Source organism: Ascoidea rubescens (genome assembly GCF_001661345.1).
Source record: "Ascoidea rubescens DSM 1968 unplaced genomic scaffold ASCRUscaffold_16, whole genome shotgun sequence".
In the NCBI taxonomy this organism is placed as follows: Eukaryota; Fungi; Ascomycota; class Saccharomycetes; order Ascoideales; family Ascoideaceae; genus Ascoidea; species Ascoidea rubescens.
The window spans coordinates 192,777-207,630 of NW_017962928.1; the positions used below are offsets into that span (position 1 = coordinate 192,777).

The 14,854-nt window shown below is 31.4% G+C and overlaps 8 protein-coding genes across 8 annotated transcripts; 2 read left to right on the top strand and 6 right to left on the bottom strand.

Annotated features, from left to right (window-relative positions):
- Positions 1-337: 337 nt before the first annotated feature.
- On the top strand, positions 338-1,999 carry ASCRUDRAFT_38888 (glutamate decarboxylase; the record flags this gene model as incomplete). Its single annotated transcript, XM_020190891.1, has 1 exon — positions 338-1,999. One exon carries the CDS (start codon positions 338-340, stop codon positions 1,997-1,999), a length of 1,662 nt encoding a protein of 553 aa, XP_020045004.1.
- Positions 2,000-2,457: 458 nt separating this feature from the next.
- Positions 2,458-4,031, bottom strand: ASCRUDRAFT_77702 (uncharacterized protein). Its single transcript, XM_020193969.1, has one exon. It carries the CDS (start codon positions 3,893-3,895, stop codon positions 2,528-2,530), a length of 1,368 nt encoding a protein of 455 aa, XP_020045005.1. The 5' UTR covers positions 3,896-4,031; the 3' UTR covers positions 2,458-2,527.
- Positions 4,032-5,522: 1,491 nt separating this feature from the next.
- On the top strand, positions 5,523-6,386 carry RRP1 (Rrp1p; the record flags this gene model as incomplete). Its single annotated transcript, XM_020194748.1, has 2 exons — positions 5,523-6,273; positions 6,310-6,386. 2 exons carry the CDS (start codon positions 5,523-5,525, stop codon positions 6,384-6,386), a joined length of 828 nt encoding a protein of 275 aa, XP_020045006.1.
- A 741-nt stretch (positions 6,387-7,127) lies between these two features.
- On the bottom strand, positions 7,128-10,451 carry NMA111 (Nma111p; the record flags this gene model as incomplete). Its single annotated transcript, XM_020194749.1, has 2 exons — positions 7,128-9,964; positions 10,433-10,451. 2 exons carry the CDS (start codon positions 10,449-10,451, stop codon positions 7,128-7,130), a joined length of 2,856 nt encoding a protein of 951 aa, XP_020045007.1.
- Positions 10,452-10,771: 320 nt separating this feature from the next.
- ASCRUDRAFT_38957 (alpha/beta hydrolase) lies at positions 10,772-11,428 on the bottom strand (the record flags this gene model as incomplete). The annotated part of the gene is made up of 1 exon (XM_020190899.1): positions 10,772-11,428. The coding sequence occupies one exon, from the start codon at positions 11,426-11,428 to the stop codon at positions 10,772-10,774; it is 657 nt and encodes a 218-aa protein (XP_020045008.1).
- A 407-nt stretch (positions 11,429-11,835) lies between these two features.
- SSS1 (translocon subunit SSS1) lies at positions 11,836-12,446 on the bottom strand. Its single transcript, XM_020193970.1, has one exon. It carries the CDS (start codon positions 12,216-12,218, stop codon positions 12,015-12,017), a length of 204 nt encoding a protein of 67 aa, XP_020045009.1. The 5' UTR covers positions 12,219-12,446; the 3' UTR covers positions 11,836-12,014.
- A 131-nt stretch (positions 12,447-12,577) lies between these two features.
- Positions 12,578-12,784, bottom strand: MRP35 (mitochondrial 54S ribosomal protein bL35m MRP35; the record flags this gene model as incomplete). Its single annotated transcript, XM_020190064.1, has 1 exon — positions 12,578-12,784. A coding segment is annotated over one exon (207 nt), but the record flags the coding sequence as incomplete, so codon positions are not given.
- A 581-nt stretch (positions 12,785-13,365) lies between these two features.
- PIN2 (Pin2p) lies at positions 13,366-14,145 on the bottom strand (the record flags this gene model as incomplete). The annotated part of the gene is made up of 2 exons (XM_020192067.1): positions 13,366-13,445; positions 13,584-14,145. 2 exons carry the CDS (start codon positions 14,143-14,145, stop codon positions 13,366-13,368), a joined length of 642 nt encoding a protein of 213 aa, XP_020045011.1.
- Between the last annotated feature and the right edge of the window lie 709 nt (positions 14,146-14,854).

Sequence of the window (14,854 nt, forward strand, 5' to 3'; positions counted from 1 at the left end):
TGTTAATAAAAAACAGAACTGAGAATTGAAAGAAAAAGAGTGTCAGTGTTAAAGAGAATCACTGAACAGCAGGATATTTATCTCATTGGCATATAGTGATAAAAAGATGAATATAAATACATGCTCAGTCCCATTTGAATTTTAGGGCTTTTCTTTTATAAAATAATAGAAAATTATAGATTCTGGTCATCCACTTCATTATTAATATCTATCCAAATCAATAAGCACTATTGCATTACTGTTTATAGTTCTTTATCATCATCATTATCATCACCATCTTCAATCCCTGAATTTTTTTTTTAATTTAATCTAATTCATCTATATATTTCAATTCAAAATGTCTCTCGAAGCTCATGTTGATCCCGAGTTATTGGTCAAAAAGTTGATCATGGAAAATAACATCAAAAAAAATCAAAAAATATCTGCCCAATTTCACCAGGCTTATAGTGTTAAAAATCTTAAATTAGTCAATTCATTAGAAAATCCAACTAGTTTTACTGCTTCTAAAACTGAAATGCCTGAAAAAGGTTTGCATCCCAAGATCACTTACCAGTTAATTCATGATGATTTGGACTTGGATGGTAATCCAACTTTGAATTTAGCCAGTTTTGTTAATACTTATGTTCCAGATGAAGCTAAAAAATTGATCAAAGAAAACATCACCAAGAATTTTGCTGATAATGATGAGTATCCAATTTCAATGGATATCCATAAAAGATGTATTTCAATTTTATCTTCATTATGGCATGCCCCTGATTCTCTGGAAAGTGCTGTCATTGGTTCAGCTACAACCGGTTCCTCAGAAGCTATCATGTTAGGTGGTTTGGCACTTAAGAAAAGATGGCAAAAACAAATGAAAGCTGCTGGAAAAAGCACTGTTAATCCAAACATTCTCATGGGTGCAAATGCTCAAGTCGCCTTGGAAAAATTTGCCAGATATTTTGATGTTGAAGCAAGAATTATCCCCGTTTCTTCAGAAAGTGAACATTTAATGGATATAAGTAAAATAGAACAAAATGTTGATGAGAATACTATTGGTATTTTTGTGATTTTAGGTTCAACCTACACTGGAGGTTATGAAAATGTTTATGAAATCTCTAGAATTTTGGATAGAATTGAATTGGAAAGGGGTATAAATGTTCCAATTCATGTTGATGGTGCTTCTGGTGCTATGATTTCCCCATTTGTATATCCAAACTTGATTTGGGATTTCAAAATTCCAAGAGTTTATTCAATCAACACTTCTGGTCACAAATTTGGCTTAACATCTGCCGGTCTAGGTTGGATTGTTTGGAGAGCTAAAGAATATTTACCAAAGGAATTAATCTTTCAATTAAGATATCTTGGTGGATTAGAAGAAAGTTTTACCCTTAATTTCTCAAGAACTGGTTATCAGGTTATCCATCAATATTTCAATTTCTTATGCTATGGAAAAGAGGGCTATAAGAAGATATTCAATAATTGTTTGTCAAATGCAAGATTATTGTCCAAATTTTTAGAAGAATCCGGTTACTTTGAATGTGTTTCTAGTATTCACAGGCCAAGAGGCATTTGCCATTTGATTGATCATGGTGATAAATCTGTTGACGACAACCTAACATTAGATGATGATAATGAAAAATTCAACCCAGGTTTACCTGTTGTTGCCTTCAAATTTTCCAAACAGTTTGAAGAAAAATACCCGGAAATTCCTCAATCCATGGTTTCCACATTATTGAGAAATAGAGGTTTTATTGTTCCAAACTACCCATTGCCAAAGAATGAGCAATCCACCGAAGTTTTGAGAATTGTTGTGAGATACAACTTGAACTTGGAATTGCTAGACAAGTTGATGAGTGATATAATTCAAATCACAGAGGTGTTGATCAAATCAGCAGAAATTGTCAAGAAGAGCACCAGAGAGTCAGGAAATAACAACACTGAACTCATTTATGATATGCTATTGTCGGTTTCAAGTGGTGGTTTTCACGATAAAATGAGAGTCAAGCCCAAGTTATAATAGGATTATTTCTTGTTTCAACAATGGCTTATAATGGCTAATTGCATATATCTTGTTACCCTATGAAATTCTACCCTATAAGTATATTTAAACAAGACCTATTTCATTTTGTTTGATAGTTTGTGGTTATTTATCTATTGTTTTCCAAGTGTTTTTAACGAGTAGTTTGTTAAATGTGTTTTTTAATAGTTTTCAGAGTCTTTTTATAAAACTTTTTCGATTTTTTGTATTTTATGTATAGATTATTGGTTATATCAAAAAATTTATATAAATTAAATAAAACAAAGCATGAAAATTCAACAGAGCCTTAGCGAAAGTGAGCAAAATATAGAGAAAGAATGAGAAAAAATACGTTCCAGCATACACATAACAAAAAAAACACTAAACCATAAGAATAAGCAAACGTTATAACAGTTAAAAATAAAACCAAAAACATCATCAGCTTAAAATGAACAGAGAAAAAAAAAATTTCGTAAAATGAAAATGAAAATGAAAATGAAAAAATTGAAAATATTAAAAAAGAATTGTTTAAATTTGGCGATTTTGTTCTAATTTCTTTCTACAAAACCAACCAAGTCCCGGAATATAAATTCTTCGAAGAAGTTTTCCTGTTTTTTTATCGAATTTGGTAATGTTGAGCTTCCTTATGAATATTGAAGCGATACAGATTTGCAAGTCTCTATTTGGTTGTTCAATTGAGGAGACAAGATTAATAGTCAGAATTGAATTGCTGTCATGGTCATCGTTACTATTATCATAATTAATGTTAAAGTTGTTAAAATTGTTAACATTATTATTGGTTCGAAAATTTTCTTTGGTGACTATGCTATTATTAATGATTGAATTACTTAGGAAACTTTTGAAGTTGTTATTGTTAAAGAGATTAAAATTTAATGAATTATTTCTGCTTTCAAAACTTCCCAACAAACATTTCAAGTAATATAATCTAATATAGTTGTGCCATGATTTGATTTTAATAATTTGAGATAAATTTTCAAAAACAGACAAAGTATTTTTAACTAGACGATCGTTGGACAATAAAGAAAATTTTTCAAAAATTGCACCTTTTTTCTCAATGGTTCTTCTTATACTATTTGTTGCAAAACATTTTATTGAAAATAAAACTTCTTCAATGATCAAATCATTTTCCGATTTGACAACGTAGTTTTGATTTATTGAAGGGAAAAAGATTTTAAAATCATCAACTAATCTTGTTAATAGCATTGATAAATCATTAGGATAAGGACCCTGGGTATCATCGAAATCTTGGTTTTCATCATAATGCCAAAGTTCATAGGATAAGGCAATTAATTGGGCAAAAGATTTAATAATTTCATTGTTTAAATTATTAATAATTACGTTATCATTTGAAGGAGAAATTGATTCAATATCAATCAAGAAATCAGTGAAATTCATATAAATTAAATTGTTCAAGTCACCAAAATCTTTGATTAAAGTTAGCAAAGCAGAGATAGAATTAATCACTGATACCAAGTTTTTGGCAATTAAAGATTTTAACATTAAATTGTCTTGAATGTTCAAAGAGATTATTAGCAGATCTTTCAAGGAAATTAAAAAAGTTATTTCATTAACAATGTCAAGATAGTTACTAACTTGATTTTGTGTTTGTGATTGATCATTACAATTAAATAGCATTAAAATGACATAAGAATTTAGTATATTTAAAGAAATTTTTGAAGAATGGTTTGATAATAATTCATTTGGTAGATATGTTTTTAAGAAGGGCAATATTTCAGCTTTAATCAAGTCTTTGAGAGATGCAAAGCAAAAAATTGACATTAAAGTTAAACAATTTAGAGATTTGAAAAGCAAGTTTAATTTGAAGTTGTCATTACTTGCAGTATTATTAATATTGATGATATTGTTACCAATCATGGTATTATAACTGGTATTATTAGAAATGGTGGTATAATTATTAGTGTAATTATAATTATTTTGATTAAAATTAATATAATTGTTATTATTGGTAGTAATTGAACCATTGAGCAAATTGTCAGAATCAAAATTCGACAAAACCTTTCTAAAAAAAATAAACAAAATCATAAGATGATAGTTTGTGATTTTAGAATTTAAATTATTAAGATTATCATAAGAGGAAACCGATTTGAGTAATTGGTATAAGTTATCTAAGAGCTGAATTAAAGAGTAATTGTTTGGTATTGAAGAAAGGTTATTATTTTGGAGATGAGAATTTAATTGGTGAATAATATTAGATATTTGATTAATAAAATATGCACCTTTATTCCTATGAGTATTATTATTATTATTATTATTATTGTCGTTGTTGTTGTTGTTGTTGGCAGAAAAAGCGTAATTGTTATTTGAGGTATTAATGTTATCAAAGAGATTGATACAGTTATTGGTGGTATTAGTAAGATTAACATTGGTGTTAATGTTGGAGCTGGAGCTGGAGTTGGAGTTATTGTTGTTGTTATTACGAACTAAATTATTATTATTGAAAGAAGATAAAGAATTATAGTTGTTAAAGACATTGAAATTATTAAACTCATTTGAACCATAGTTTCCATGATTTACCATCCTTTTTGAGTCTGAAAATTGGAGAATAGAAGTCATATTAAAGATGGTCAATTAATCAAGATTTTGATTCAAAAAAAAAAACCAATAAAAAAGTTAAAACAAGTTCAAAGTAAAAAGAAAAAGAGATGAACCGAAAAAGATTTGGATCTATGGTATTAACAATGAAAGCAAGAATCAACAATATAAATGACAAGAAAAAAGAAGAGTAAATCAGAATAACAGCAAGACTACTAAGTGCAAAAGCAGTGGACAACAAATAACGATAAATTCAAAGACAATTAGAATAGTGAAATGAAAAAGGATTGATCTAAAAAAAAAAAAAATCAGCTGAAATCAAGCCTTTAATAACGAAGATAAAGGGGGCAGTTACTTTTGAAAAGAAATAAATGAAAGCCAACCAGATCATTTACATCAACAAGCAACAATATATTAACCACAGATAGCTGAAATGGATTAAGAGATATTCAGCAAATTTCACAGCAGACCGGAAGAAAGCTTTGGTTTGTCATTTTTATTTTTAAACCTTTGAAAATATTATTTACAGTTTTGTTATATATGCTTCGAGTGTTCTAAAAGTTGTTTCAATGGACACAGCCATCTCCATGAGATATAAATATATTTCCTCAATAAAAGACTCCTTAGAGCCCTAATTCGCCGTTCTTTACGTCCGCGATCAGAAAACAATAGCTACGAGCCGCAAAGAGCCGCGTTCAAATGCATGCGGCTGCATACACAGTTCTAGAGCCAGACACTCCCGCACAGGTGGTCTTGAACCACCCGTAAGGGTCCATGCAAAATAAATTTTTTTTGAAAGTTCGTTTTTTCTGAGAAGAGGCTCAGAAAGAAAAGTAAAACCAGAACAGAACAGAACAGAACAGAACAGAGCAGAGCAAAGCAAGCAAAAGAGAACCCAGAGCAGAGCAAAGCAAGCAAAAGAGAACCCAGAGCAGAGACTGTCCACACCATGTCGACCAACACCTTTGTCAAGAAGCTAGCTGCCAACGACCGTCCTACAAGAGAGGCTGCCTTCAAGGTCTTGAAGAAATATCTCGAAACCGCAAAGCCCTTGTCGTTTGTCAATTATCAACATTTATGGAAAGGGTTGTTCTACTCAATGTGGTTTTCTGATAAACCAAGACCACAGCAGAGACTAGCCAGATTGCTAGGTGATTTGTTTTCCGAAACTATTCCTAAGCAATCCTTTGTCAAATTTGTCGGCGCATTTTGGTCGATAATTATAAACGAATGGCCTAATATTGATCAGTGGAGAATGGATAAATTTTACTTGCTATTGAGAAATGTTGTCAATTCCTGCTTTAAAAGATTAAAATTAGAAAACTATGATAGGAGCTTAACTGTGGATTATCTAAACACTTTGTTCAAAAATGACAAAAAAAATAACAAACTTGGTCCATTATCCGGTTCTCCAAAAATTTTGACTTCAATTCCTTATCATATCATCGACATTTATGTTGATGAATTAGAAAAAGTTCTTTTTCAAGATATCGATATCGACGATCTAGAATCAAGATCCCAAATTGCAAATGAAACTTCAATAGCCCTCTTGATTGAGCCATTCTACGACCTTTCCAAGAATGCTATTTTTAAACCTTTAAGAGTAAAAACCATCAAGGAAATCCTCAAGAGCCCAAAGTTGATAGAATGGGGTGTTTTGAAAAATGACGAAAATGATGAGGAAAATGACGAGGATAGTAGTGAGTGCGAGAACAAAGAAAATAAAGAAAATAAAGAAAATAACAATGGCGATGACATTCAAAGTCATCAAAATGAAACAAGTAAAAATAGCGAAGACCCTAGCCCTGTTTAATAATAATTCCTTATCTATCATTTTTGTATCCTTTATCGTCTGTTTTTTATACTATATAATTCTCTTGAAAGGAAATTCAACTAGAACTTTTCTCGTTTCGTATTTTTTCCCTCAGTTTTTTATGAAGATAAACTGTTATAGCCCAAAGATACAAGTTAAAACTACTGCAAACAAAACTGCTGCAAACCAATCTGTATATTTTTGATATTTTAGCTTTATGCTTTTATCTCGTTAAGCATCTATTGTAATCTGTTGCATTATTTGTGCTATATGCAGTATATTCTCAACAACAGTCCAGTCGAATTCGGCTACTATTCACTCGATAAAACTGCTAAGCCTATTATTTCTGTCTTTCGAATTGAATAATTTTCTTACACACTTGTTTGTCGAATCAGCTTCTAATAATAATATATACGTTTACAGTGTATCTTATGTAAGTTTTATAAATTGTATAATTTCATGGTCTGAAATTAAAAATAGTTTTAAAATAATATATTATATACAAAATATTAATATTCTAGATTCTCAGCCTGGTCTTGCACGTAATTTTAATATAACTTCAAAAAATAAAAAAATTATCTCTATCCATCTTTTTTAAAAAACCAATTAAATTAAATAAAATACATAAAATAAGTAATCTATAAATAAATATAATGATAGCCAATAAATAAGACAAATATTAAATCAATAAAATTGCAATTTTTCTTTTATTTATTTTTAAGCTTATACTATAAAATTATTTTATTTCATTTCCGTATCGCCATTCACATCAACATTAATTTCTTTGATCTCTTCTTTTTTATCAGTATTGTTGCACTTGATTGAAAGCCATTTATTTTCTTTTGTGTTTTTCTTAAGTTCAAATGTTGGAAAATAATGATAATTGGTCTTTATAGATAATGCAAATGGGATATTGTCAAATGATATCAATCTTACTTTCACATATGTATTGTCCGGAATTTCTTTTATAATTCTCAAAAATTCTTCCATTGTAGATGTCTTTTGTTCATTAACGTGTGTAATGAAGTTTGTTGAATGCAACCCATAATGCATGGCAGGACTACAGCCTGATAAACTTGATATATAAACTCCTGATGGTAATTGTTTCATTGATTGTCTGACTGCATGAAATGGTTTTTGAATTAATGCTCCACACCACATAACTATATCATCAGTATTTTCAATTTCAACTGTTTTGACATTTATATTAGAAACTTTCTTTTTTCTAACAATTGTGAATTTTAATTCTTCGGTTGTGAACATAACTTTGAAATCTGAAATACTAGAAATTAATTTATCATTTACTGCCAACAATATATCCCCTATTTCTAGTCCTGATTTTATTTCACTTTCTTCAAAATTTGGACAAGTGATTGATGAAACAGTCAAAAAATTTATTCTATCAATTCCTTCAACGTTTTCCAATTTACTTATCCATTCTTCAGGCACTCCCATAATTCTTGATTTTGAAAGTGGAATTTCTGTAACCTCTGCATCAACGATTCTAACTTTAGGAATTTCATCACTGTTTTGAAATGCTCTAATAACGTCCAAGGCATCGGTTGCATCAATTCCTGCATGGTATACAGAATCAGATCCATCATCTCTCGTCTCTCCCAAGCATGAAAGCCATAAACCACGAATAGTTCCATCTTTATCCGATAAAACACCAGACCCATATTTGGAACTTAAATTTGTATCAATAGTAATGGCTTTGATATTTGATGCTCTGTAACGTGGAGCAGAAGAATTTTTGGGCATATTATTAGGGGATATATCAGTAATTCTTGTTTCCTGGGAAGCCACTCTGCTGAAATTATTGCCAACAAATAAAACCTTTTCACCTCTTTTCAAAGGTTCATCACTAAATTTTGGAGTTTGAAGTGGAGCTAAAACCAATGAAGGGTCGTATTTTAAAATAGCATAATTATACAAAGGATGCAAAAATATAACTTTTGCAGGAACAATAATCGAGCCTGCAATAGTTATATGGAAATTACCCAAATCATGAGGAACAAAATATCTTGAGGTTAAAACGTAACCTTTTTTAGCATCGATTATTAGACCTGAGCCATTTCTTCCAGAAAAATAGTATGAATCAATTGTTATAGGAAATTGAGAACTTAGTCCAACAATTGATCTTGATAAATTTCTAGCGCCTTCTTCATCCGATGGTAAGTCGATAAATTTTGCATTTAAAGGTTTTAATTTTTCCATTGGTAGTGGATCACCCAAATCAACAAAATCCCATAAACCAGATTCATCATTTCTAATTGCTAGCTTAAAAGTTTTATACCAATGTCTATCAATATAAGTGGTTCTGACTTTTGGAGAATGCATATCTGTTACATGTCTGCAAACAAAGGGAACTCTTGCACCATCCGGTATAGATTTCATAACTTCAATAAAAGTATCTAAATCAGGGATTTCTTTATTATCAATAGAATCGATTAACCAACCAGTATCATTGGATCTCCTAAAAGAACCTGAAGCATAACAAATAAAAACACCCTTAACAGGTAAGCCAAACATTCTAGCCATTTGATAGGACAAGGTGTGAAAAATAGCGCCTGAAACTTGGACGTATCTATCTGGAGTGATTGAATGTAAATTTTGAACTTTACAATTGATAGAAAAATCTTTGCCACTTCTTTGAACCACTATGTCAATATTTTGATCCACATTTGAATCTAAGATTTCATCAACTGAAATAAAAGAGAAAATAGATTTGCCATTTATTGAAATCAAGGTATCACCTTCTTTGATTAACTTATCAGCAGGACCTTCAGGTAGAATGATATCAGCAACTAATAAACCAATAGCGTTTGGGTATAAGCTTCTCATTCTGGCTTCAGAATCAGGAGATAAACCTAATCTTCTGCATTCATCAAATGGTTTAAGAATCCAAGTTACTTGGATTGTTCCTCTAGTGATTGGGATATTCTTTTGAATGCAATTTAAAGCTCTTAGGACTCTGTTGACAGGTAAAAAAAAATCAGTAGAAGCATTTGTTGAGCCCCCAGCTTGAAGTGCAATAGCGTGTCCATCAATATTGACAACAGGTGAACCAGATGAACCACCAGAAGCGCTTGCAGCAGCTTGGATATATTCAGTATTAAAATCGTTATATGTCAAAGAACCATAGTCAGGAGCATTTCTATTTAATCTTGAAATAAAACCGGATAAAATGGATAATTTCTCACCGTTATCGTTACCAACGACTCTTATTTCCACACCAACTTTTGCTAAGTCAGGTCTCAAAGTGAGATGCTGAACTTTCATGTATTTGACCAAGTTTGGATCAAACTGTAAAAAACCAAAATCATGAACAGGATCTCTATAGATGGGTTTGACTGGAATTTCTTCGTGATTATCAAAAACTGCATAACCAGAGAATGGGCCAGGTCCCACAACATGTCTATTTGTTAGAATTATACCACGTTTTGAATCGACAATGAAACCTGTTGCTTGAGAACAACAGGCAGATTCAGTATCAAAAGCAGAAACTTGGGAGAATTGAATTGAAACAACACTTTTGACGATTCTTTCAATAGTTTGTTGCCAGTGGGGGTTGTTATCTATTGTGGTTGCTGGCAAGTTATTTTTTGGAGTGATTATGTTAGTATCATGGTTTATTGGAGTGTCGTTTTCATTAATGATGATATTGCTATTGTTGTTGTTGTTGTTTGGTTCAGCGATATCGATGTCGCTTATATTAATATTTGAAGATGGCGGGTTCAATATCGGAGATTTGTGTAGTTGTATTGAATTGGAATCAGATTCGGTATCTAGAGTTGAGTTATCGATAGTGGCATTGCCATTTATCTTTTCGGATTGCAATTTCAATCTCTTTGAAGTGGCCAAATCGCTTTCAGTGGTTGACAAAGGTCTTTTAGATTGATGGTTTAGTTCCATTCTGTTAAAAGGAAAATTGGTGTTATAAGTGTATTTTAAATTATGAATAGAACTGTTATTAATCTTGGTAAAACTTGAAGACAAAATATTTGAAAATAATATTTTTTTAGTTAAAGGAGATCTATTGAAACTTTTAATAGTGTTAAACATATAGAATAAAAATCAAGAAATCAGCAATTCATTCTACTTCCACCTAGTTGCAAATCAAACTACCCATATACGAGAACGAAGACTGATCAGTTATCCAGAAGCTGAGGAAGCAGAAGCTGCTCAACACCAAAAAAAAAAGTGAAAATTGCATCAGGTGAAAAAACCCCGGATGTGCGGGCTCATGCAAATCTGGGTTTGCTGACATAAGATCCGCATTCGTGGCTACATCCAGAAAGCTGGTTCTTTTTTTGCTGCTTGTGCTGCTTGTGCTGCTTATATACTGTAATGCTGGAATTTGGTGAATGAAGCCGGAACTGGCATCACTGGCTCATACTTTCTTCAATCCACTCTATCCATCCTCTGCACAATGGCTTGGAGTTTGGAATGAAATGTCCTCCTGGCTGCTCGAAAAGTGTTGCTGTTCCCTTTTCGCAATAGTTATTGGCCAACTTGATAGATAGCTGCGATTTAATAACATTGTCATTTTTTCCGTAGATGTGCATACTTCGTAGGCCTAATTTTTGCAAATATAAATCTCTGTAAAGATTAGGATCTAGTTTCGAGAGGTAGTCGTCATCATAAAAAGAATAGCTGGAAAACATCATTATGAATTTCAATGAGGGAAACTTTGAATGAAATAGGTTTGCAAAGACAAATGCTAAAGCAGCACCTTGAGAGAAGCCAATGATACCATCAAATGGGCCCTTTTCTTGAAAGGTTTTGTTGATGAGATTGATTGAATCCTCGATTTTTCCTTCATTTAACCGGTACCATGCAAAACCAAAATTCTCGTCTTCTGGTATAGTCGTTGGAGTGAATGGCAACTCATTAATTTTCAATTTAATTGGAGCATCGATATATATTGTTTCATAGTTTTTCTTTTTCAATAATTTTCGAATACCTGAAGACTTTTCAGCAAAAATTTTTCCGGTTTGGGCAAACCCATGTAAACATAATATTCTTCCCTTGACTGACATGCTATTGTAGTATAATGGCCTGAAGTTATATGTATATACGTGTGTTTATATACGAAAATCAAATCTGAAAAGTAACAAAAATAATAACAGAGCAAATTGAACGAATTTATACGTTGAAATAAGTGTTTTTTCCAATTTTTTTTTCAATTGATTTGTCATAAATCTTATTAAGGTTACTGAATTTGGTATTTGGATCCCATGATTAATAGATTGAATGAATGAATGAATATTTGATTAACTGATTAATTTCCAGCCTTACATCGCAAAAAACATTTACAATATATAGCTCTTTTACTAAAATAATAATAATATAACCATTTTGACAATCATATTAATAGTATTAATAATGAAAAAAAAAACAACTTATAATATACATTTTAGAAATTTAAAACTAACTGAAAAGAGGCAAAAAAAAAAAAATAAACCCATATAAATAAGGATAAAATAAGGATAAGACAAAAATAAAAATAAATGAAATAAAAAAAGATTATTGATGATTTTACGATTTTCCATAATTGAAACTTGAAATTATTAATAATTTTGGTAATGTTGCTAATATTGATAATTAAAAAATCTTAATTTAGGATTAGACAATTAAAGCACGAATTGGAATATGAATTAATTTGACACCATAACCTACAACACCCATCATGATAAAACCAATACCAACAGCTTGTATAATTTTCAAGTATTCTTTCTTATCAGGTTTTGTACATTTCTTGACGAAAACTATTCCTTCTTTCACAAAATCAACTGGAGCTTCAGTAAGCTTTCCAAAACCATCGGCCATTTTTGAAATGATTGGTAATTGTAGTTATAGTTATAGTTATACTAAGTAGAATGGGAAAGAAAAATAGATAGAGAAAATGTAAATATCTTAATACAGAAACAGAGATAAAGTAATATATGATATGAAGAACAGATTACCAGGTTATATATAACGCACTCGCTGAGGTGTCATAAAAGTTCAAAAAGCTGAAAATTCCTAATAGAATACATGATGGCACGTGACGCTATAAACAAGTTTTTATTACTATGAAGAGGTAATATAAATAATATAATAGAGGAAATAGAGGATATAAAAGAAATGAGGAAAGGATTATGGACAAATCAACAATTGGAAGTCATTGATCAGTAGGGCATGAGCCTTTTCAATCTGTTAATATGTCTACCATTTGTGCCTGCTTTCACTTTACGATCTTTTTTAGCTAAAAGATTTTGAGTCCAACCTGCGTTACCATGATTTCTGGCAGAAGGACCTCTTTTGAACGTGCCAGAACCATTTTTGATCCATCTTTTTTGAGCACCCTTATGTGTTTTGATTTTATATTTTGAAGCGTTTCTTGTGATTAGAAGAAAGGGAGAAGAGATGGAATTAAATTTGAGAAATGAAGTCGAGAAAGAAATACCAAGCATTTTGGATATGGTGTTGTTTTTACGATTCTTTTTGTAATAGTTGATTAGCAAAGTGGCAAAGTGAGTAGTGATTCCAAGTATATACTCATCCACTGTTTTATTTTTTGGATTGGTTTAACTTTTAATTTCTGGTATAATGAAAAAAAAACCAAAATAAGCGTTAAGGGTTCTAATTGGCTGATTTGAGTCACGAGCTAGAGCGCAAAGAATTAATAAGTAAATAAAATAAAGGTAGTTGATTGAATACACAGATCTCTATATACCAGTTAAATAAACTATACTAAGGTATGATATGATATGATAACAAAATAGAAAAATAGAAAGAGAAAAATAGAAAGAGAAAAATAGGAAAAATAGAAAAATAAAACAAGGAAGACTGAATGAAGTGCAAAAAACAAAAAATAAGAAAATAAGTTGGGAAAAACCGGATCAACAAAAAAACAACCGAAAAAGAAAATAAAATAGTTGATATGAAAAAAAGTAAATTATAAATCAGTTATGAACTAATTGTGGATCATTTATTAAAAATGAGTATGGCCTTGATTTTGATGTTGATTTTGATATTGAGCTCCAGGTTGATTTGGAAAGGAAGCCATTTCTACTGGAGGTTGAGTGTAGTAATCAGAATTCAAGCCTAGTTGGGCATTATTGTTATTGTTATTGTTATTGTTATTGTTGTTGTTATTGTTATTGTTGTTGTGAGAAGGATAGTTTGGATTTCCAATATAAGAAGTATCACTTTTTTCATAAGCGTTATTTGGATAGTTATTAAAAGAATTTTTATCATAAGGATCATTCAAATCTTGAGGAGCATTTTGGGAATCGCCATTTAATTGTTCATAGTAATTTGGAGTTTCTTGTTTTGGAGGATACATGTTCGGATTAGCCAATGGAGAAAATTTGGCGACTTTTTGTTTATTGAAGAAGTTTGAAAATTGTTGGTTGCCATCACTAACATCACGATTTTTGGATTTTGAGGGACAACAACATGAACAACATTTGAAGAAACAGCAACATAAAGCGCCTATACAAGTTGCACCGCAACAGATGACTTGGATCAAAGTCGATAAAAGCCATATCACCAATAAGGATGCCAATATAATCCCAACAATTGCAACCCATTTGCAAACATTATTATCCATACATGTGTCCCAACTTTGAAAGGATTTAGCAGTTGAAACAGTGTCATTGTAAGCATCTTCAACACCATCAACAGCATCCGCTACATCTCTTGCCAATAATAACAATCTATTAGGACATAGTATTTCCTTTGAGCTTAAAAATTCACTTGGAATAATCATTCTTGTTTTCTCTCACTTGGACAGTTGACTGTTTAATTTTTGGAGTGAAAAAGATTCGCTTTATAAAGTAGTAAATAATAAAGTAGTCACGTTGAAATTGAAACAATTGTTTCTGTAATGATTTTAAACCGATTTCAAACTAGTTTAATTTGATTTGAAATTGATAATTAATCCTGTATAGAGAAAAGAGAGGAAAGGAGAATGGAATAGAAACAAGTCAATAAATATGTTCGCACTGACAAAAGTCTGGATGTTTATATATACAAAGAAGGAGAATTGCAGTTTCTACAGTAGTTTCAACTCTAAATTCAGGGAAATCCTGATTCTGGAGTGCGAGCGCAGCAGATGCGCATCACGCAGCGCGGGGGGGGGCTTGTGGAAGGACCCTCCATCACTGCAATCCAACAGCAAATAGCAGCAGATGTTCCTCAGTTCAAACAGTACACTCACGGGTAGATTCTGTAGAAGTGGAATCCAGCAAATCATTTGAGCAAGATCTAGACGGTCTAAAAGCGAGTTTGCAAAAGTGCAGCTGCAGCACTCCTGGTGTTGTAGGGAGCGGACTCGTCAGAACAGCCTCTTTTCAAGGCCATAGAAAAGGATCACCTTTCCAAGACCAGAAGAAAAGCGCTGAGAAAGGCGCACGAAAACACAAGACCGTTTTCTCTGCTATTTCTCTGCTATTTTTACCCGCTTTGCCAATGCCGTC